This window comes from Heloderma suspectum, chromosome 7 (assembly GCF_057233095.1).
Source record: "Heloderma suspectum isolate Gila_16-S chromosome 7, 16-S_ref, whole genome shotgun sequence".
In the NCBI taxonomy this organism is placed as follows: Eukaryota; Metazoa; Chordata; class Lepidosauria; order Squamata; family Helodermatidae; genus Heloderma; species Heloderma suspectum.
In genome coordinates, this window is record NC_139464.1 from 22016540 (window position 1) to 22040087 (window position 23548).

The following is a 23548-nucleotide window of genomic DNA, read 5'->3' on the forward strand; positions in this document are numbered from 1 at the left end:
ACCAGCACATGTTGGGGAATTTAAGCCCAAATTCTAAAACTGGTGGCCAGGAGCATTGCTAGTCCTGGACCCATGGGCTCCTCACCCTGAATCTATTTCCTGGGGCACCAGATCTATTCCCCAGAGCCTTGAGTGTCCATTGTTGGCAATGGAAGGTTTTTTTGCTTAGCTTGATGGCCATGCAGGGAGCGATTTTCAAGGGGGGGAGTAGCCGGTGAGCAAAGTGTTAACCACCCCATCCCTGTCTCAAATCTCCATGCATGACATTGAAGCTTAGAAAAATGTTTTCCCTTGGTTTGGCATGATCTGGGGCAGGGTGCAAATTAATTGAAGACCTTATTTTATTTGAGATTACTTGGATGAGAAATTGATTGCGGCTGGCTTTGCCTCTTGTGAAGCTGAAACAAGTCCTTGTAATTATGTCTACATTTGCGTATATACATATATGCAAATGTTATGTAGATTTATGTCCTATGGGCCTGGCCCCTGAATCTTTTGAGTGCCCAGCAACACCCCTGCTGGCAGCCTTTTCTCTTTCGGCTCCTCCCGCTTTGGCATTTATTTATTACATTTCTATGCTGCCCCACTGCCAAGGCTCTCTGCACAGTTCACAACAATTAAAACCACAAAATACAACATAAAATATAAACATTTAAAACTACAGTATAAAGTCCAAATCTCTGATCTCTCTTTTTCACCCCTTTTTTTATTAACAGGTTTTTGACTTTGAGTTGACTAAAGAGGACATGGCAGCCCTCCTTGGCTTGAACAGGAACTGGAGAGATTGTTATTACGCTATGTAAGATTGAAAACTTGCCTGATTTTCTCTTCTACCACAAAAATAACCCCCAACTTGAGGCCAGTTCACCCACAGCCTGGCCTCGTAGGTTGGTCACGCAGAGGACATGGGATCAGTCCTGGGGTGTGTGCACCATCCACCACAAACCATGCACATGGAACTTTAAATGTGAACCAGAGCCTAAGATAGAAGTGTCTATGCAGGTAGCAGGCCAGTAGCCAGCTTAAAGGTTCGGGGGGGGGGGGGGGTCCAAAAAAGTAGCAGGGAGACAGTTAATCTGGTTTGTAGGCCTTTTAAAGACAGTATCATAAACTGTTTTTTAAATTGTTTGTTCGTAAAAAAGGGGGGAGCAGAGAGAATTTAGGAGGGCAGGCCCCCCTTGCCCCCCACCCCACCCCCATCCCGGCTACAGGCCCAGCTGGTAGACCAGCCTTCCCCAAACTGTTGTCCTGCAGGTGTGTTGGACTACAATTCCCAGGTTTCCTGACTAGTGGCCATGCTGACTAAGGCTGATGGGAGTTGAAGTTCAGTACATCTGGAGGGCCCCAAATTGGGGAAGGATGAAGTAGATCCTATTGACACAATGCGCTTACTGGGTAAACAGGGTAGGCAAATCACAGAGCAGGGCAAAACTAGGGGTGTACGAACCCCACTTACCGTTTTGCTCTGGGGTCTGCTGGGGGAGGGGAGGCGATCCATCCCTCCCCCCAGAATCCTCCCCGGCTAGTTCCGCTCCGTAGCAAGTCCCCAGAGCCGCCAGCCAGGGCCGCCCGCAGCTGGACATCTGTCTGCTGCCAGGCTGCGGCCACAAATGGTGCACAGTGTAGGGGACGCCATTTGCGTCCCTGCCCTTTGATGTGATTGGCTACATAAATATTTACATAGCCTATCACGGCAAAGAGCAGGGACGCAAATGGCGTAGCGGACACCATTTGGGCCCCTGCTCTTTTTGTGATTGGCTACGTAAATATTTACGTAGCCAATCACAGCAAAGGGCAGGGACGCAAATGGCGTCCGCTATGCCAGACGCCATTTGCAGACGCAGCCCAGCAGTGGCCAGTTGCGGAATGAGGAGGACGGACCTGGACCAGCTGGCGCCAGGTAGGGTCCGTCCTGACCAGGCTTCGCGGGGTGGTGGGGCGGGGGAAGCAGTCCATTCCACCACAGACGTCTTTGGAATCCGGCCTCCTTGGAGTCCGTGGCGGACTTCTCCGCCATCCCTAGGCAAAACCGGCTTTGAGAAGTTTGTGTTACAGGCCTTCGTGCAATTCAGGTTTTCTGCGCTGGGCGGGTGATGCATTAACCATACCTTATTGTCGCCAGATGTGTTTTCAATAAGGCAGGCCTGCCTAACTTGAGAGGGAACCAGCCAGTGTCCATTAGCCACATATTGTGGCCTGCCAGGTTCGTGGCATCCTCTTGGATTTTTGTAGGACAGGACAGGCCCTAAAAAACAGGTACACTGAGACCGTGGTAGGCCGTCATACACCGGCTAGTGTGCTGCATTCAGTGTGGTGGGGCAAAATGGGTTGATGGAATGTGTTGACCTGATGGAAAGGAGGACGTGGTTTAGTTCCAATGTCTCTAGTTGTTGGGCGGCTAGAGGGCACCAGGTTGGAGAAGCCTGGGTTAGAGTGTTGGACGAGGCCTGGGAAGACCAAGATTCAAATCCCCACCTAGCCATGACACTCACTGAGCAACCTTGGTCCGTTCCCCATCTCCCAGGCTCAGCCTACTTCGCAGGGTTGTCATGAGGACTAAAGTGGGGGTAGGGAGGAAGAGTCATGTACACTGCCCTGATCTCCTTGGAGAAATAGTGGGATATAATTGTAGGAAGTAAAGAGCAGGATGGTAGGCCAGCTATGCCACTGAAACTAGGGAGAAGTATTTTTATTCTTATTTCTTTAGTGCCCACACTTCCACCAGTAACTGACATCCCTAATGCTTTTCTTCAAAAGATCTCCACCGTGAAATATAATTAAAAAGTGACCTGGAATTCGCACTCCTGCCACTTTGTTGAGTCTCTGGCACAGACTTTGCCTGACATGTGCTTGTGCCTATACTGCAGGAGTGGGGAGCTTTTCAGTCTGAGGGCCGAATTCGGTTCCAGGGAAGCTCTCAGGGGCCGCCTTCCACTGGTGGGCAGGGCTGAAGGCAAAAGGGGTGGAGGCGGAAATATAAACATGTTTTTATCTGAAAACACTCACTGCCAGTCACTAAGCTTTAGGAGAGGCATTTCAACCTTTTAGAATGGGGGGGGGGAACTGCACAACAGCCAGGAAACCACCAAACAGTTGGCAGTTGGGGAAAGCGGGTGGGGCCAAGGGAAAGGAGTGTGGCCGGTTGAGGAATCTTGGTGGGCCGGATTGGGCCCCTGAGGTTCACCCGTGCTATACTAGAATGGGCATTGCTGCGCAAGCTGTAATGCATTTACGTCCTGTTTTGCAGGTGTGTCAATCATAAAGACTACCCGTTCAGTGCCGATTACTAGCGCTGATGCCACTGTGGAATCTCTGGCTATAGCATTGCTGGAAATACAAATTTCTGGGACTCCTGCATTGTGAAGGTTCCGTGCATGGTACCTGGTCCCAGTCAGCAATAGAAAACAATTCCATTCCAAAGAAGGGAAATATATACCGAAGAAATGGAGTAAGCAGCAGAGGGAAAGCATCTACAGAAACAACACAAATCAGGAATGTTGAAAAAAGCTCCCGTCTTCCCTGCAAGACAATAGTGCCATAGCGGTTAGCCAAGTTTTTGGCTGGTGAACCAGAGATGCTTCTTGAGGATCGTTTGTGATCCTTTTACTGTCTAAAAATAAAGGCAAGCCGTTAAAGGGCCTATCTTATGAATTAAATATGACTGTCAAAATGGTATTTTCAGTAGATCTGCAATCATGAAGTGGTTTGTTAGCAAGAACTACGTAGCACGCTGTGGATGCTGGGGCATTCCAGCTAGCACCATACAGGCACATGGTTGCTAGTGGCTCCGTTACAGGCCGGTCTCGCTTCTCCATGCAAATTTTTCAGCTTCGCTAAAAAGTCCATTGGGGCAGAAGCATGGATGCGAGAGATACAGAGATGGGCTGGCAGCTAGCAAACCAAGCTATTCCCCCTGCTGATGGGACAAAAGCTGGGCTTGTTCCGGACCGAGTGATGGGCCAGCGGGGCCCGTGTTGCACCTAATTAAAATCCAAGCCACATATTTAAGGCGCATTTTGTGTGCATCGCCACGGTTCCTCTTCTGGGCCAAGGAAGTACAAACATCCCTACACACTTCCACCACCGGTTAGCCAGATTCACGCCGCTTTTCCATGGAGCCGCTCCTCCCAGTGCCTGCCGAGTCCCTGGCTTCATGCGCCACACAGTGTCCCTGTGGGGGCGACAGGGGCTGTGTGAAGCCACTTGGCCAGTGGCATCCCTGCTGGTTGGAGGGAACGGGGAATTCCTCCAGGGAGCAGCGCTTGGAGGCCCAGTCCCGCCCCTTGGAGGAACCCGGAGAGACTCTGCATCTGTGTCATGCAAGTTCCACAGAAAGGGCATGATCCAATTGCCCTTTATTTCCTATCTACCCCATCCCACGAGCACTCCTCCCTCCCCCTATGGAAATCGCTTGCCTCCAAGGCTCCTTGTTATGTTGACAGCCCTCCCATGAGTGGGGCTCTACATCTGTGGGACTGCCGTTTGAATGCCATGTGTAGGGCCTGGGCCAGTCAGTACCTTGTGGGGGTTTTCACTTTTTTTTTCTTTTTAGAACACTGGTAACTCCTAAAGCAATGCGGCTTCATCTTTTCAAACCTAATGGTCCTGCATAAAACCTTCTTAAGCAATTGTATACAGCTGCAAAGCCATGTATGGCATGGAATTGGAAGTCTCCAAAGCAACCAAGTAAGGAGCAATGGATTGCTAAAATTTGGGAGACTGTATGTATAAACTTACTCAGCAAGTGCAGCGAGCGAGGCAGCAAAAGAGTGATATTATGGCACCATGGTTTCTGTTTATTTCCTATGTTGAAGCACTTCAAACTTGTGATACAATTCCAACCAATTACAGTTGCCTATATTTTTTCTGATTAATACACACAACATGACATACACTCACACACACCCTTTTGTATAACTTGTATTTTTACTTTCATTAGGTATTGCGCTCCTACCCAGGCCGTTTTACTGTAGATGTTCCATGAGCATATCAGTTATGGACTAAGATTTAGAATTAGTCCATTCCTTTGTTTCTTTAGTGATTTTGATTGATTATTATGTACTTTCTTTTCATTGCCTTTACTTAGTTAACTTTATTTTGAAATAAAATAAATTTTCATGTGGGGAAAAAAAAGAAGCAGCAATATCTGCCCAGCCATCAGGTAGACAAACTCCATTTATTGTGAATTGCAGATTCAGCATACTGGTTTATTGCAGATACTCCGATGTAAAGAGTGTGTGTTTAAAAAAAATAACAATAACCAAACAACAACAGACAGATCCAAAGTCATTCGCTGCACAGTTTCACTCTATACTGAAAGCCCAAGTGAAATTCAATATGTAAACAAGAGAGTTTAGGGATGGCGGAGGAGCAGTCCTTTGGAGAAGGCCACACCACCTCGCCTCTTAAAAAAACAGGACAGATAGATGACACAAAAATGTAAAGCAGTAACAAGAGAATAACCGTTCTCAAGCTATAATTCCATCGGAGGGTGGGCTATAAAATCTAAATAAAACTAAATGGTGTCACCCATTGTACTCCGCCCAAGTACTGTATGGTGTAAATGCAGAACATCATGTGATATGTAAATTCAAACTTAAACTTTTTTTTTAACCGTTGAGGTTGCTATATACAAATAATATGGCTGTATGAAATAACTTTTAGGGTGCAATCCTATGCATGCTTAGACAGAAAAAAGTCCTTCAGCTCCCAGGCTTACTGTCTTAGCATACATGGGATTGCGCCTTTAGGCAGATAAATTGGGGCATTATCTGAACCCCTCTTTCTCTCCACCCCAAGGCAGACGAGCTTAGGGGTTAAAGTTGGCATAGGGTTCACATTCCTTCCTCCCTGCCCCCAACTCTGCAGGCTCTTCACCCCACATGCATTCTGTGGCAGAAGTAACTTGCACATTGGGACCTGAGGCAGAGAAGGGCAGCTGGATCGGATCTGGGAGGCGTGCATACAAGCCTCCCCTCTGGCAGCGTGCATATGACCAGGGGGAGGAAGGGCAGAGATGTCCTAATCCCCCCTTGTGCATTCAGCTGCACCCAGAAGCAAAGAGACTGTGCCCCACTTAGTTTTTTAACGACAGACTCTGTGAGATGCATACAGACCTGATAAAGGGCAAATCTAATGTGCAGTAAGGTACAAAGATGTGTCACCCAACAGCGTGTGCGTGTGTATCTAGTGTGTGTTAATTATGGTAGTTTTATATAAATTAGCTACATTGTTTTATACACGTGACCTATGCTTGACATTTAATACCCTTTTTTCCTCCCTCTTTAAAACTATAATTTTAATTACCCATTAACAGGCATCTGATTTTTTTAAAAAAAAATCTAATACTTCTCTTGCCATATGCCTAATGGCAATTATGAAATCTTAATATAAAAAGTGTGTATTTTTTTTTAAAGCTGTGATATTGGCTAGTTATGTAAGTTTATAACTAAATATAGTACTCTAGCAGGTATTAAAAGCCTTCTACCATTAGTAGTGCCTTACAGCTAAGTTTTGTAAAGCTATATGTATATATTCTATAATTGCAGCTAACAAAGAGAGAGAGAGAGAGAAGTTATCAGTACCACTGTCAACCGCAACCGTCCAAATTTAGGTTATTAACTTAAACTAAATAGGAACTTTTAAAAGATACTTAAAACTACAAAACATGTTTCAACTTGTTGATGCAGATTTGACATGGGCAAGGTATGGGGTACAGGGTCGGGGGGAAACAGTCAACTAACAGTGCCATCCTATACATGTCTACTCAAAAGTAAGTCCCAGTGAGTATAATGGGGCTTACTCCCAGGTAAATGGGTATAAGATTGCAGCCTAAAGGTATTTCTTCCATGCCTCAATCTAAAGTGCAGAAAGAATGAATGAATCTTGGGTCCCATTCCACCATCTCCCATGGATGTGAATGGTATTTGTGTGGGATCCACTATGCCCCTTTCCTACATGCTCCCCAGTGGCACTTGTTTTCGCAGAGTGGAGAAGCACATTTGCTCCACTCGCCTCCGCCAAGCACATCACCTCATGTATGAAGAGGGTGCCCCATAGTCATGATCAGACATGATGCCCCAGTCACATGAATTCTTCCCTGCCCCTCAAAAAAATAACAGGACATCAGTGTAGTGTACCCTCTTCATGTGCAAAGCGATTGGTGTTTTGGACCAGAGGGAGGGCATGCCACTCCTCCATGAAAAGTGGCATGCCACCAGGGATAATGTACATAACATGCGATGCTGTCTCTGTGCACTGCAATGGGCTTGCACTGGAGAATATGATAGGGAATTGTGCTAAACCTTCCTACGTTCAGTAAGCAGACAGCGGCAAATAGGTTGTTTACGCTTCTCCCTTGACAAGCCCTTATCGGATGCTTTGTTTTTGAATGACCCAGCCTGTGAGGCCCAATCCTGTTCCTGCGCTCACCCCATTTCACTCGCAATGGGACACAAGCAGGAGGTGTGCACAGTGAACGGTGCGCCTCTTCTGTGGGTTGAACATTGTTTCTTCGGACACGCAATTTGTTAGAACTAATCAGTAGAAGTGTCTCTTATTTCACAGCATGGGTTTCTTTTAGGAATAAGGCTCTTGTTCAAAGGCACTACTATTAGGATGAATGTTTCAAGACTGGTTATTAAATACAGTGCTAATATACATGGTTCTTTTAAACTGGGATAATGCAACAGGAAAAAAAATAACCCAACCAAAAAAAAGGCCTTTTGGTAAACAAACATAAATATATATAAAAAGAGGGACAAATTTAGCACTTCCGTTTTTAAAACCGAGTTGGTTCAGCATCATTAGTGGCTTCCTTAGGGTTCCTTTTCGAATTGTCTCAAACCTGCTGAAAGAAAAAGAAGTTAAGGGGTTGCTTAGAATCACAAGAAATGTCATCCCCCTAGAACTACCGGCATAACGGGGCTGGGGACATCCACCAGTGATTTATTCCAAGCTGACTGCATGTTGAGGACCTTAGGGAACAATGACATTGTGGCCATCCAGCAGCCACACTGGAGCTTTTCAGGGAAAAAACAGATTTCCTGAGACTGCTTAAAGTCTGATTCTTTTCCTTAAGTTGGGTTCTCGGCAGTATAGCTGTTGTGTGCCCCAACCCCCACATTTACCTCAGGTGTGCCATCCCTGCCCAGGGGTGTGCCTTTCACCGCGACCCCAGTCAAGGGGTGTTTCTTGTCCACTGTGTTTCCCAGCACAAACCAATTAGTGTCTGCCCAGAAGTAAGTCCCATTGTGCTCAATGAGGCTTGCGCATATCAGAATTTACAACAGATCCCCCTGAATTGAAACACAGATTTTAAAGCTCTGATTCCCTGAAGGCAATAAAGCGCTTTACTGAACCTGCGATTCTCCATGGCTTGGTTTATTGCCTTCGGAAGTAACTAACTCACACCTCCCTTACAGTGATCCTGCGCAGCATTGGGTTATAACGGGGGCTGGTTTCCCTGTCCTTGTGTTTACTGCTCTCTTTCCCAGAATTAACCCATTAGTGTCTCCTCAGAAGTAACTCCCATTGTGCTGAATGAGGCTTGCCCTCTGAATGCCCACATGAGAATTTACACAGATCCCCCTGAATTAAATACAGAGTTCAAAGCACTGATTCCCTGACGGCAGTACAGCGCTTTACTGAATCTGTGATTCTCTGTGGCTCGGTTCATTGCCTTTGGAAGTAACCAATTCATACCTCCATTACAGTGACCTGCACAGCATCAGGTTACAATGGGGGCTGGTTTCCCCATCCGTGTTTACTGCTGTCTTTTCCACAACAAACCCATTAGTGTCTATTCGGAAGTAACTCCCATTATACTTAATGAGGCTTGTTCCCGAAATGCGCACTCTTGGAGTTACTGAGATTATCAAGACACAGGAGGAAGATTTTATCAAAGGAACAAGGCGGGGGGGGGGGGAGAGCCTAGATCCGGAGGGGAAGCCTCTCTTCTTGGTTGGGCAGCCTCTGCCAATCAGATGATGTTCACTCCAAACCCTGCCCTCCCGGAAGTATGTTCTGTATAGAGACTTAGAATGGTGCGATTCACATTCCCGTGGAGCCCTGCATGGACCAAAGCCGGCTCCTTGAAAAATGCGGGTAAGTCTCTCCTTCCTTCTCATTCTGTTGTCGTGGAGACAGGGCCCGGGAAGTCCCTGATTATGTAGGAAGATGTTGATTCAGGGCTGTCATGCTGAATCTGCAATTTCTGGATTGAGACCAGTCATTCCAGACTCTTTTAGCAATGCTTCTTTGCTTGCTCTCTCAAAAGTGGTTTCCAATGAGTTCCACAGTCCACCCACCTCCATGTACCTCAAATAATATCTACTGCATTCTTCCCCTGCTCATTTATTATCAAGAGGTGAAATATGAGTACCTAATAAATAAATCAGGCACACTCTAGTTGGGACTTTCAAACCTCATTCAGCCTGAGGGTTGAATTCCATTTCAGAGAACTCTCGGGGGCCGTGTTCCAGTGGTCGGCAAAGCTGGAGGCAGAAGGGGACAAGGCCAAAAGCAAAAGGGGGAGAACCAAAACACCAAAAATACCAGCATACTTTAGTTTAAAGCCTTAGGGGAGGAGGCATTTCAACTTTTTAGAATGGGAAAAAAATTCACAAAAGCCAGGAAACCACTAAATGATTGGCAGTTGGGGAAAAGGGGGCATGGCCATTGGAGGAACCGTGGAGGGCTGGAATTGGCCTGCGGACCTGAAGTTCAACACCCCTGCTTGTGTTTTTAAGTCACCAAAGCAATAGCCTTCCTCACTACTGCTAGGGATTGGTGGAAGATTCAGTACAGATAAAAGGAAGTCCTTCTTCACACGGTGCATAGTTAAGCTATGGAATCTGCAACCACAAGATGTCATGATGGCCACCAATTTGGATGGCTTTAAAAGGGGGTTACACAAATTCCTGGAGAAGGCTATCAATGGCTACTAGTCCTGATGGCTAAATGCTACCTCCAGTATCAAAGACAGTAAGCCCATGTACACCAATTGCTGGGGAACATGGGTGGGAGGGTGCTGTTGCACTCGTGTCCTGCTTGAGGGTTTCCCATGGGCAGCTGGTTGGCCACTGTGTGAACAGAATGCTGGACTAGATGGACCCTTGGTCTGATCCAGCATGGCTCTTCTTATGTTCTCATGTGCTTCCTGCTCAAACTTCAGCAACTGACTCATAACATTGAGTAAATAACATTGAGCACATACAGCTGACCTGTGAAACATGCGGCCACTGGATTTTGACTATGGCCAGTATTGTGAAAAAGACTGAAGGAGAGAGAAAGTGGAAGATCCAACCTTGGATGTGTTTCACTTTTCCATGTGGCAGGAGAGGTTATGAAGCACTTAACATTTTAAAAACCAAGGACAGTGTGGAGTAGACAATGCATGTCTACTCAGCTATGCATGTCTACTCAGAAGTAAGTCCCGTTTACTTCCTTTCTTAATGGTGATTACTCCCAGATAAAAGGATACAGGATTCAGCTCAACTCACCAGGGGCTCTACCCTTGGAAGGATACCAGAGGAGCACAATTGTGCAAGCAAAGGTATCCGGCTGCCACTTTTACTCTACAATTCTCAACCTCTATCAGCCAAAATCATACCTGCGTCATGCGAAATGTATGGTGGTCTTGGCCATTTCGAATGTGGCTCCACTTCCATATTCAACATTTAGAAACATAACGTTTTTTAAAAAGCTGGTCAATTCCGAGTCAAAATGGGGATGTCCACAAGAGGAGGAGGAAACAGAGCTAGAGGAGAAAGAGGCATTGGCTTCTATAGGACAGGCAGGAAGCTGGAACAGAAGTATAGCATGGCCAGGTGATGGGATGTTTGGGGGCTGCATTGAGGAATGTGAAGAGGATCTCTTGGCAGAATTTAAAGAGGAGGGAGAGTTTTCTCTTGAGCAGAAAGCAACAGCACTAAAAAAAGGTGGCTGCTACTAAGGGTTCTAAGCTCTATGAAGATTCTGTTATGTGGCTTTCATCATTAAGGCCTTAGGAGCCTAGGCAAAAAGCTCAAGAGATGTGATGAATCTTCATGCTTCTGTTTTTCAAGCAGTGGCGTTGAACCTCAGGCTGTGGGCAAAATTTGGCCCTTTGGGATTCACCAAATGGCCACACCCTCTTCCTCTGGCCCCTCCCCTTTCCCCCAACTACCAATCATTTGGTGGTTTCCCAAATTTTGCATGTTTTTCCCCCATTCTAAAAGGTTGAAATGCCTCTCTCAAAACTTAGTTACTGGCCATAAGAGCTTTAAGCTACAATATGCTGGTAGCTTTCATATTTTATTCCCCTGCCCTCCTTCTGCCTTCGGCCCTGCCCCCTTTTGCCTTCGTTCCTAACCACCACTGGAATGCGGCCGAGAGCTTCTTTGAAATTGAATTCAGCCTTCAGGCTTTAGAGCATCTGAAACTATGCGGGAAATACAATGCTATGGCTTTAACCTGGATTCTTGTAATCTGCAGCCATGCGCCTCCATCCACCATCAGAGAAAGGATACTGGGGTAGTGGGGGCTACTAATCTAAGTCAGCATGCTGCTCTCTCTCATTCAAATTATGCTGCAGTTGTGAACTCTGCCCTGACAGAAGTGCTCCCTCACTTATGTCAGCAGTATTGCAAACTGCTCCTCAAAGCGGGGACACTTGGGAGGGCACAGACGTACCTGACCATGAACGGCAAAATATTCTGTTTCACTTACCATTGGTCTCTGACTTTTTCCCCACTGCTGTTACCTGAATCGTAAAAGAGTTGCATTAATTGAACAGTCAGATAGATAGGATTTTTGTACGTACATCTAACAGTAGTATAATCTGAACAAACTGACAGATTCCATAGAGAACAAAGGCGTACGGAACTGATTAAACTGAGGTCATGCACGTGGCTCTCTGGCTTCTATTACCTTTGTGGGAGAACCGGCCTTTTCGACTGACTGCTTCTCCCAGAGGTTGCGTTTGCTGGATACGTCTCCAGGTCTTAAGTCCTATTTCAAATAGAAAAACAAAGCAAGACATTTGAAAAAGAAAAAAGAGAAAGCAATTAGCTACAATCTGTATTATTTAGATATCTTAAGACTGAATTCAGAGTGACATGAGGCTGTCATCACTTATTTCCAAACTGCCCCCTTGAGGGCTTGCATGAATGGGAAGCGTGGTGAGGAGCTGGGACTGTAGGATCATGGTTTTGCAGCTTAGCAAGGAGGTAAGCTTGTAAACAGATTTACCTGACTAGTTTAACAGAAAACAGCCAGTCCTACAGGAGAAGAGAAGAGCAGGTATCTGTACAGGATTCCAGCCAAGAAGGTGGTGGTGAAAGAGAGAAGAGAACAGAGCAATCGACTGAGAAAGAAAGACAGAATGAATTGAGGGAAAGAACAGGTTAGTCTCAATTCACTTCTGTGAGGTACTCCACACTCTAGCTACAATGTCCAACGATAATACATAAAATGTATTTCCCCGTGGACTTACAAATATCCAGATAGTCCCTTTGAATTGGGAAGAACATAGAAATAGCAGTGCTGTAATGGACCAAAAGCCTGTCTAGTCGAGCAGTCTGTCTCTAACAGTGGCCAGCCAGATGTTCTAGGGGCAAGGGTGGGCAACACATAGCCTGCAAGCCATATGTACCCGATGCCAGTAGCAAAAACCTGGCAATTTCACCACTATAGAGCACTAAAAAGGTCAACTTTAGCTTGTTTTGAAAGCTATATTCGACCCTTTTAGGTCATCTTCAGAGGACCTCCTTTGGGTACCCCTGCCAAAAGAAGCTAGGAGGGTTGCTACAAGAGAGAGGGTCTTCTCAGTGGTGGCACCCCACTTATTGAATTAACTCCCCAAAGAGTTAATGTTATTTTTCTGCCATCACCACTCTGATGACACCACTACACTGTTATTTTTCTGGTGCCAGGCAAAGACCTTTCTTTTCCTGTAGGCATTTTAGAGACCTTTGTTGTTGTTCAGTCGTTAAGTCGTGTCCAACTCTTCGTGACCCCATGGACCATAGCACGCCAGGCCTTCCTGTCCTCTGCTCTCTTCCTGTCCTCTGTCCTCTGTGCTCAAGTTCATTTTAGAGACCTAGTCTGGAGTTATTATGGTTGTTTTATTGATTCCTGTGCTGTTTATTGTTTTGCATTATATTGCGTTTCATTCTTTTAAATATTTGTATTGTATATTGTATTTTTAACTGTTATATGGTATTTTAGTTTTTGACTGTTTGAAATCCACCCAGAGAACATTAGTTATTCGGCAGATCAGAAATGTAATACATAACAACAACAACAGCAATAAACAGCCCAGTGTAGCTATTTACCGTTGAAGTTAGGTAATAAATTGCTAGTTTTTTCTATGGTGCTCCACAGAGTGCAGCTGGGGGGGGGGGGGGAGGTGAAAATGGTCCCTGGCCCCCCCAAAGTTCCCCAACCCTGCTCTAGGGAAACCTGCAGCCAGGGACTAATGGCAATTGCCACTGTCTCCTACTGCTTGCCCCCAGCACTGGTAATCAGAGAGATTCTGCTGCCAGATGCAGAGACTCCAATATTATGATTAATGGCTGTTTACTAGTTAATGACCAGTAGGGACTATTGACTGGCAGAGTTCATGAAGTAGCCTGTACGTGCATCCATTCCCTGCACTGTGACCTCCATCTTGTGCTGGTTCCCTGCCTGTTCTAGCCACACACAGCACCAGACGTGGTCCCCCATGTGTGCCTGACAACTCTCTGGGCAAGCGAGTGGTGATGGCAGCAAAGAGGAGGAGCTGCTACTGCCACAAGACAACCAAGGAGGGAGTGGGGGTCTATAGCAGTCCCTCCAAAATCTGAAGCCGCCAACGCTGACTCAAATAGCATCAGGGTCCTTCTCTGTTTCCTTGTGTGCAGGACAGTTCGCATTGGACTCGATTCTGTGGTGCATTATCAATGTTTCGCCTCGCTGTGCAAATCTAAGCCAAAGGAAGAAGCCGTCGAAAACAAAGAAACAAATACTCACTGATGGTTTTGGAGCGGGTGATTTGCTGTTTTCTGGGGTCTTAGTTAACCATTCACTGATGCGACTGGAGACGCCGACTTTTAGCCCAGCTGTTTCCTGCAGGACATTATTTTACAAATGTCATTAGAGGCTGCACAGGAGTATGAATATTAAAAGCTGCTGGTGAAGGCCTAGAGGGTAAGCCAAAGCTTGACAACTGGGGTGCAGAACCTCAGGCCCAGGGGAAAATCTAGCCCACCTGGGGTCCCAATCCACACCTCCAGGGTTCTCCACTTGGCTATGCCCCTGGCTCTGGCCCTACCCCCTTTCCCCCGACCACTGGTCATTTGGTGGTTTCCCCCTCCATTCTAAAAGGTTGAAAGGCCCCTCTGAAGGCTAAGTTAGTGACAGTAAGAATGTTAAGCAAAGACATGTTGGTGTTCTGGCCCAGCCTCCTTTGCCTCTGGCCCCACCCACCACTAGAATGCGGCCCCCAGGAGCTTCTCCAAAATGGAATTTGGCCCTCGGACTGAAAGAGGTTCAGCCCCCCCTGCTGCACATGCTCTGTCTTGGTTTCACAGCTTCACAAAAGTAGCAGTCTCTGAGCTATGTCTACCCAAAATATCATCTCAGAAGTAGTCCAAAAGCTCTAGTCACAGAAGGCTAAATGGCAGGGATCTTCCATTCCTGCTCTGATACAGAGCCCAGGTTTCCAGCACATTTCGGCCCCCAAATCCTACAAAAGTGCCACTAAATGTGCTTCCTACCCTTGCACTGACCGCTATTTGGATCAGAGACACCACCGCAGTCGTGATCATGCAAGATTTTGAAAAGGGAAGACGTACCTTATTGGGCATTCCTGTGCCAGTGGGCGACGAGAACACATTGCCTTTCTCCCACATGCTCTTGATGTTACGCACGCCCTCGGCAGGAACCGGGAGGTCAGAGGCTGCTGGCCTGGTGGCCTTTGCGGCTTTGTTGCCCTGCAGTAAATAGCCAGTCAATCTCAGGGCAAATGCATGAGGGCGTTACTGTAGAGCAAGGTAACTGCCCAAGAAATTTCACAAGGGCTGAGAGGGGTCCCTTCACCCTTACATTCACCTTGCTCCCCCCTGGCCCCCTCCCCATTGCTTCATCCTCTTGCCTCCACCCCCACCTGAGAGGCCCCTATTAGTAATGGGAAGTCTTTTGGGGTGTGGTCTGAAGAACAATTCCACCCAGGCACCTCTCCCATCGATCTAAGTATTGGCATTGGGAAGTGAGTGAGAAGGGAGACAACAGATGGCTAAAATAAATTGTAATTAAAAGCATATTATTATTAATACTACTACTACAATTATTATTAATAACTGCATCAATAATAATAAATAAAACCAATCCAGAACAGCCTCCTCAACCTCATCTTGAAACAACTAAGATCTCACCAGCTTTCTAAATCTGGACCAAGAACAAAGCAGTTGGGCCTCTTTGGGGAGTGAATTCCACAGTGAAGGAGAAACCACTGATAAGGCCCTATATCTCATAGCAAACCATCTCTTCTCAGAAGGTCAGGGCACTTTGAGCAGGGCTTCCTTGGAAGCTCTAAAAGCATGTTGGAATATATAGCCTAAGGCAGTCCGTAGGATACCCTGATCCCAAGCCATTTAAGACCTTAAAAGTCAACACCAGCATCCTGAATCACGCTTTGAATGGGAGGACTGCGCCTGGATGCTCAAAAGCCATGCCATACTTTTGTGCCCCAAGCTGTTATGATAGGGAAGGATATAAATCTGAATAAATAGCCACAACCACACCCCCTGACCAAGAATCCCAATGTATTTAATGGCATGGTACGGCAGAGGATGAGATGGCTAGATAGCATCACGGATGCAATGAATATGAACTTGAGCACGCTCCGGGAGAGAGCGCAGGACAGGAAGGCCTGGCGTGCTATGGTCCATGGGGTCACGAAGAGTCGGACACGACTGAACGACTGAACAACAACAACAACTGTAGGTTTGTACATTTTAAAAAAAACTGGGCTAGTAAAAATGTTTTAATATATACAGTGATAGAATTAAAGTTACATTATTTAATTGCAAGCAAAAGGGATTGGGAGGGGTTGTCTTAGGCTGGATTCAGACGTAATGCAAAACCATGGATTGTACTATCCATAGATAAGAATCCACACCATGGTTTGAGCTTGCAGACATACAATAGGCAAACTGGGGTTGTGAGCCGCTTATTTGCTTTTCTTTCCCATCTGCTCAGCATTTAGCCCTGTAAGTGCTTTCCCATCTGTGTCCCATCTAGGGTGGTGGCACATCTGAATGGGATGAGAGACAGAGCCTTCTCAGTTGCTGCACCCAGATTATGGAACACCTTGCTCTCAAAACTGGTTGGCCCTTTCCCTCACTGATTTTTGCTGGTTGTTGAAGACTGTTTAATTCTGGCAGGATTTTGTTGCAGATAATGTTTTCGTCCCCTTCATGGATCACTGCCTTGTTGTGGCGAAGGGGCTTGCGTAACTCAGTGAAGCCATAAGCTATGCCGTGCAGGGCCACCCAAGACGGACAGGTCATGGCAGAGAGTTCTGACAAAATGTGGTCCACTGGAGAAGGAAATGGCAACCCACTCCAGTATTCTTGCCAAGAAAACCCCATGGAACGTATCACAAGGCTAAAAGAGATGACGCCGGAAGATGAGCCCCTCAGGTTGGAAGGTGTCCAATATGCTACTGGGGAAGAGCAGAGGGTATTTCCAAGTAGCGCCAGAAAGAGTGAAGCGGCTGGGCCAAACCCGAAAGGACACTCAGCTGTGGATGTGTCTGGCGGTGAAAAGAAAATCCGATGCTGTAAAGAACAATATTGTTTAGGAACCTGGAATGTCAGATCAATGAATCAAGGTAAGCTGGAGGTGGTCAAACATGAGATGGCAAGATTGAACATCGACATCTTGGGAATCAGCGAACTAAAATGGACAGGCATGGGCGAATTTAATTCAGGTGACCATCATATCTACTATTGTGGGCAAGAATCCCTTAGAAGAAATGGAGTAGCACTCATAGTCAACAAAAGGGTGGGAAAAGCAGTACTGGGGTACAATCTTAAAAATGATAGAATGATCTCAGTACGAATCCAAGGCAAACCATTCAACATCACAGTAATTCAAGTCTATGCCCCAACCACTGAGGCCGAAGAAGCTGAGGTTGATCGGTTCTATGAAGACCTACAACACCTTCTAGAACTAACACCAAAAAAAGATGTCCTCTTCATCATAGGGGATTGGAATGCTAAAGTAGGAAGTCAAGAAATCACCGGGATAACAGGCAGGCATGGCCTTGGTGTACAAAATGAAGCAGGACAAAGGCTAATAGAATTTTGCCAAGAGAACACGCTGATCCTAGCAAACACTCTTTTCCAACAGCACAAGAGGCAACTCTACACATGGACATCACCAGATGGTCAATATCGAAATCAGATTGATTATGTCCTTTGCAGCCAAAGATGGAGAAGCTCCATACAGTCAGTAAAAACAAGACCTGGAGCTGACTGTGGCTCAGATCATGAGCTGCTTCTTGCAAAATTTCGGCTGAAATTGAAGAACGTCGGGAAAACCACTAAACCATTCAGGTATGACCTAAATCATATCCCTGATGAATATACAGTGGAGGTGAGGAATAGATTTCAGGGATTAGTCCTGATAGACAGAGTGCCTGAGGAACTATGGACGGAGGTCCGTAACATTGTTCAGGAGGCAGCAACGAAATCCGTCCCAAAGAAAAAGAAATGCAAGAAAGCCAAGTGGCTGTCTGATGAGGCTTTACAAGTAGCTCACGAAAGAAGGGAAGCGAAAAGCAAGGGAGAAAGGGGAAGATATACCCAACTGAATGCAGAGTTCCAGAGAATAGCAAGGAGAGACAAGAAGGCCTTCTTAAATGAACAATGCAAAGAAATCGAGGAAAACAACAGAATGGGAAAGACTAGAGATCTCTTCAAGAAAATTGGAGATCTCAAGGGTACATTTTGTGCAAAGATGGGCATGATAAAGGACAAAGAAGGCAGGGACCTAACAGAAGCAGATGAGATTAAGAAGAGGTGGAAAGAATACACAGAAGAACTATACAGGAAAGATCTGAATGTCCCTGATAGCCATGATAGTGCGGTCACTGAACTTGAGCCGGACATCCTCGAGAGTGAAGTCAAGTGGGCCTTAGGAAGCATTAGTAACAACAAAGCTAGCGGAGATGACAGTATTCCAGCCGAGCTATTTAAAATCCTAAAAGATGATGCTGTTAAAGTGCTGCATTCAATATGCCAACAAATCTGGAACACTCAACAGTGGCCACAAGACTGGAAAAGGTCAGTTTGCATTCCAATTCCAAAGAAGGGCAACGCCAAAGAGTGTTCAAACTACCGCACAATTGCGCTCATTTCACATGCCAGCAAGGTGATGCTCAAAATCCTACAAGCTAGGCTTCAGCAGTATGCGAACCGAGAACTACCGGAAGTACAAGCTGGGTTTCGAAGAGGCAGAGGAACTAGAGATCAAATCGCCAACATTCGCTGCATCATGGAGAAAGCAAGAGAATTCCAGAAAAACGTCTATTTCTGCTTCATTGACTACGCTAAGGCCTTTGATTGTGTGGATCACAACAAACTGTGGCAAATTCTTAAAGTGATGGGAGTACCAGACCACCTTACCTGTCTCCTGAGAAACCTGTACGAGGGTCAAGAAGCAACAGTCAGAACCAGACATGGAACAACCGATTGGTTCAAAATTGGGAAAGGAGTACGACAAGGCTGCATATTGTCACCCTGCTTATTTAACTTATATGCAGAGTACATCATGAGAAATGCCGGATTGGATGAATCAGAGGTCGGAATTAAGATTGCCGGGAGAATTATCAACAACCTCCGATATGCAGACGATACCACCCTAATGGCAGAAAGCGAAGAGGATCTCAAGAGCCTCTTGTTGAGGGTGAAAGAGGAGAGTGCAAAAGCTGGTTTGAAACTCAACATTAAAAAAACTAAGATCATGTCATCTGGCCCTATCACTTCCTGGCATATAGAAGGGGAAGAAATGGAAGCAGTGACAGATTTTACTTTCTTGGGCTCCAAGATCACTGCAGATGGTGACTGTAGCCATGAAATTAAAAGACGCTTGCTCCTTGGGAGGAAAGCTATGGCAAACCTAGACAGCATAGTAAGAAGCAGAGACATCACCTTGCCAACAAAGGTCCGTCTAATCAAAGCTATGGTTTTCCCAGTAGTAATGTATGGCTGTGAGAGCTGGACTATAAGGAAGGCTGAGCGCCGAAGAATTGATGCTTTCGAACTGTGGTGCTGGAGAAGACTCTTACGAGTCCCCTGGACTGCAAGGAGGTCAAATCAGTCCATCCTAAAGGAAATCAACCCTGAGTGCTCATTGGAAGGACAGATAATGAAGCTGAAGCTCCAATATTTTGGCCACCTAATGCGAAGAGAAAACTCCCTGGAAAAGACCCTGATGCTGGGAAAGACTGAAGGCAAAAGGAGAAGGGGACGGCAGAGGATGAGATGGCTAGATAGCATCACGGATGCAATGAATATGAACTTGAGCACGCTCCGGGAGAGAGCGCAGGACAGGAAGGCCTGGCGTGCTATGGTCCATGGGGTCACGAAGAGTCGGACACAACTGAACGACTGAACAACAACAATGTTTTCGTGTTTTGGTTTTCACTACCGACTCTGTCTCCTTGATTGATTGTTTTGCATTGTTGTTCTTATTAAAGTTTAAATGTTGTGAGCCACCCTGAGTGGTGCCTTTGCACCAGTAGGGTGGGATACAAATGTTTTAATAATTACAATAAGAAATAAAAACCTCCACAGTGCAGCCGTCTCTTGAGGCAGAGCAATAGCCACTAACTGTGGTTTGTCAATGGTCTGTGGATTGCAAACCAGATTCACATCAGGTTTCAGATTCTGGTTTGTCAGCCCCCAAAAAGCCAGTTTGCATGCATGGTTTTGTATTACATTACATCTGAACCCAGCTATTGGCCTGGTTTACACATGCTAACCCCTGGTGTGGTTTGCTGAAATCTAACTTGTTGTTATGTCCAAATCCATCCCTACAAACAAACCATGATTTGTTAACCAGCTATAACCCACAAATAGAAACCATGGTCCGTTGTTAAGTTACAAAGTCTGGCTTGCTTAAACTGTGGCTTATTGTGATGACTGAACCCAGAACCATGACTTATCCCTGGCTCGTTCGTGCTGCTTTTCACCTTGAAACACGGGCACCCAGCAAGAGCAGCCTAAAACTGAAACCACTGAGAAGGATGGCAAAATGATTGGGAGAGCAGCAAACCAGAAATAAGGAAAACAAGCCGCAATTGGTTTGCAAGGCAATTCATGGCTGAAGCAACAAACAATGTTTAACATAAACCACAGCTTAGTGTTATGTGTGAACACAGCCTTATTCTTGCTTAGACCAGAAGCCTCAAAAACAGTACATGTGGCTCTTGCCAGCAGGGGCCAGCCAGGTGAACCTGGGAAATTCAGAAGCTGTCATGAACTCACCTCAATTGCACTGGTGTATTGCTCCAGCCTGCTGTCTATCTTGGAGACGACCGGGGTCGTGTGGGTGGGTTTCATCATACCACTGTGTACAAAATGAAGTGACAGAGATCTGTTAGTTCCTGTCACAGGACACTGAATTCTTACAATGATCTTGTTAGGAGGGAGAGGGCTGTTTACCTCTTCTGGGCAGATTTGTTCAAGAACTCTGCACGTTCTTCTATCTGGAAATAAAAAGGAGAGAGGGAGGTAAGAAAAAAATAGGCCTAAAAAGCAATGGAGGCTGGTGGCTCTGATGTCGGTGGGGTGGAGCCTCCACTCAGAGTTTCAGTCAGAACCAGTCAGAGCTCTAAAGGAGCTGTCCAAGGTGCTTGGACAGCTCCTTTAGAGTTCTCACTGGTTCTGACTGACACCCAGAGCAGACTCACCGCCCCACTGACATCGGAGCCACCAGCCTCCACCGCTAAAAAGGTAGCAGAGGCGGACAAGGATAAGCTGAATGGTCTGTAAATATGCAGTAACATCACACACACCAGCACTACACTATAAAAAAAGGGAGGTAGTTGTAGCCTTCAGGGAAGTCCCTTACAGTCAGGGCTCCCCCTGTGGATTCTGCAACTGTATAATCATAAGCGTTTTTAGGAAAAGTTCATAGAATGGCAGAGGCTGAAGGGACGAGCTGTTTTTAAAAGGTTGAGATGGGAGCCAGAGCAGAGTTGCTGCAAATGTTGATCAAAACCACAGTCTGAACCTTGATGTTAAGGGAGCTATGTGGCTGCCACTGAAAAGAGCAGCCTGCATCTCTTTCCCTTCACCCTCCAGTAATATTTAGAGAGCCAAAATGGGTCCCATGGTGTCACTGCACTTTGTGTGTCCCCCGCCCCGCTGCTTTCACTTCAATGGCAGCCACCTGCAGGGACAGAACACTCAAAATGTGATGTCATACATTTTGTAACCTGTATATTTACTACTTAGAGACAGAAAAGGAGGAGGAGTGGGTTGGATCCAGATTTAAGCTGGATCAACAGTGCTGGCTGAGGTGGACTTCCCCATCCCCTTCTTCCCAAGGCAGTTCCTCTGGTTCCCTGAAAATGCTACAGAGATCAGGAGACCCTGCTGAATGGGATGAGCTGGGGGGGGGGGGGAATCGGGCAAATTCCAGGACTGGAGCCTTTCCTCTCCCAGGAGATCCCTTCCTCTTACAGAAGGCAGGTCCTAGATCCAACCCATGGGATGCTGTTTTAGCATCAGCTGTGGATCTCCAGTAACATCTAGTCCAAGCGTTCTTCCAGATGGAGAGGCTCTTAGCATTACCAGCTGGAAGACTCATATAGCTATTCTGTCTTTTTCTCCTTTTTTTCCTCCATAACCAATTTCCTGCAGTAAGAAAAAAGACGGACAAAGCGGTGGGAAAACAGGGGAGGGTTACAAGCAGAAGACATTGGGCTCCTTTGTACGGAGCTTTTATCCTACAATTGAGATTGCTCCACAGAAGTTTGCGGGCCCTTTACATGACACCGTGACCCTGCCATGACCCTCCTGAACTAAATGCCCTTTGTTCCGTTTTTAAATAGATAGCAGATAATAAGCTATCAAATAACCCCTTTGTGTTTCGCTTCAGTTTCCTCCATGAAGAGTTAAAGCGGCAAGAAGAGGAGCGAGACCAATGAAAGATAATGGAAGACTCAGATACGGACAGAAGGGGCAGGGAAGCAGAGGGGGGAAAGGAAGCATGTGTAAAGGGAGTCGGTTGTGATCCTGCATTTAAAACACAGGCAGAAAGCCCCATTTTAAATGCAGGATTTTAGGCTGGTGTAGAAATGCCCATTGCCTACACCCCCTGTAAAATACTGTGAATGAAGTAGGGTGACAGAAAAGTCTCATCTGGAAGCACCCAAGTCAAACGAATGGGGAGGACCAGGAAGTTTCCAGGCCCAGGAGACGTTTCCACACTTAAGCATCAAGCTTCGAGAAAAGATCTGTAGTTCTTCACAAGAGTTCTTTGAAATGAACAGGAATTACATACATACACACACGTGCGCACACAATTTGGAGAATGTCTGTCTAAAATTTTGTTTGCTTGCTTATTTTAAGTATTTTATACCAGCCTTCTGTTTTCAATAAAGCAATTTAAATTTAAACTTAAATACAAAAATAAAATAAGCTAAAAGCAGAAAAAACAGCCAGCAGGATTTAAATTGCATCTAAAAATTCAGGAAAATAAAAAAGTCTTTGCCTGGTACCAAAAGGGCAATAAAGATGAGGAGATGGGTCAGATCAGATAGCAAGCTGGAGATGGGTCTGAAATGTATTGCCATGGCCAAGGTGTCAGGATCAGGTGGGGCAGCCTGGACGATGAGGCTCCAGTGCTGCCTATGATGGTATTTTAGCCATCAGCTGTTTGTTCAGCTGAAATTCTTGAAGCCAAGCTGTTTTCAGTCCCCTGTGAAAATCTTGGAAGCGACTCGGGTTGGTGGATCTTCTTCTAGTTTTTCACAGGGAACCGAAAGCAGTTTGGCTTCAACAAACCCAGTTAGACAAACAGCTGATGGAGCATCTCAGACATTTTAGCTAAGCACTTGTTGGGTGAGCTTTGCAATGTGCTGTGTGACCTCTTGCTTCAATCCAAATGGCGGATTAGGTTTCAAAATGGAAGTCAGGTTAGGAGAGGTCAAGCTGGAAAGTTTCTGTTGGAGGAAAGATCAAGCCACCCGGACTGGTTATTAGAACTGCTCCATCTCAAAGGCATCAACCCAACCTCCATCTCCTTAGGAAAATGAAGCTATGTCTATTAAGGTTGCAGTTATGAGCTGATGGAGATTTGACAGCATCAGCAAATGTCTAGACCTCGTGACATTTCGGGTTGTAATGTTATTTGATGATCAATATTCGGCTGTGGGTTTGTTTCCAAGAAAGGAATTTTGGCTCTGTGCAGTAGGGGGCCTCATTCAAGCAGCCGCTCCTTGGAATCTCCCTCTGAGAGCAACCAGCACAGCTGAACAGGGAACCTAGACAACTGCAAGCTGGCCAAGCTG

The 23548-nt window shown here is 46.0% G+C and overlaps 2 protein-coding genes across 9 annotated transcripts in view; one reads left to right on the forward strand and one right to left on the reverse strand.

The window, feature by feature from the left end:
• Positions 1–5398, forward strand: part of LOC146339394 (aldo-keto reductase family 1 member B7-like) — a 28514-nt gene extending 23116 nt beyond the window's left edge. The window contains exons 9-10 of one of the 2 annotated variants that reach the window (XM_084809249.1): positions 717–799; positions 3248–5398. In XM_084809249.1, the coding sequence (XP_084665375.1) occupies positions 717–799; positions 3248–3290 (126 nt within the window). In that variant the 3' untranslated portion in view covers positions 3291–5398. Of the gene's footprint in view, positions 1–716; positions 800–2122; positions 2257–3247 lie in introns of those variants that run through there. The other variant, XM_084809248.1, reaches the window with a different exon arrangement.
• Positions 4778–23548, reverse strand: part of CALD1 (caldesmon 1) — a 283959-nt gene continuing 265188 nt past the window's right edge. For 4 of the 7 annotated variants that reach the window (XM_084809244.1, XM_084809241.1, XM_084809240.1 and 1 more), the window contains 7 exons: positions 20694–20737; positions 20517–20598; positions 14817–14954; positions 13993–14088; positions 11911–11991; positions 11710–11743; positions 4778–7849 (listed from right to left, as the gene is read on the reverse strand). In XM_084809244.1, the coding sequence (XP_084665370.1) occupies positions 7818–7849; positions 11710–11743; positions 11911–11991; positions 13993–14088; positions 14817–14954; positions 20517–20598; positions 20694–20737 (507 nt within the window). In that variant the 3' untranslated portion in view covers positions 4778–7817. The remainder of the gene's footprint in view (positions 7850–11709; positions 11744–11910; positions 11992–13992; positions 14089–14816; positions 14955–20516; positions 20599–20693; positions 20738–23548) is intronic. The other 3 variants (XM_084809247.1, XM_084809245.1, XM_084809246.1) reach the window with 1 other exon arrangement.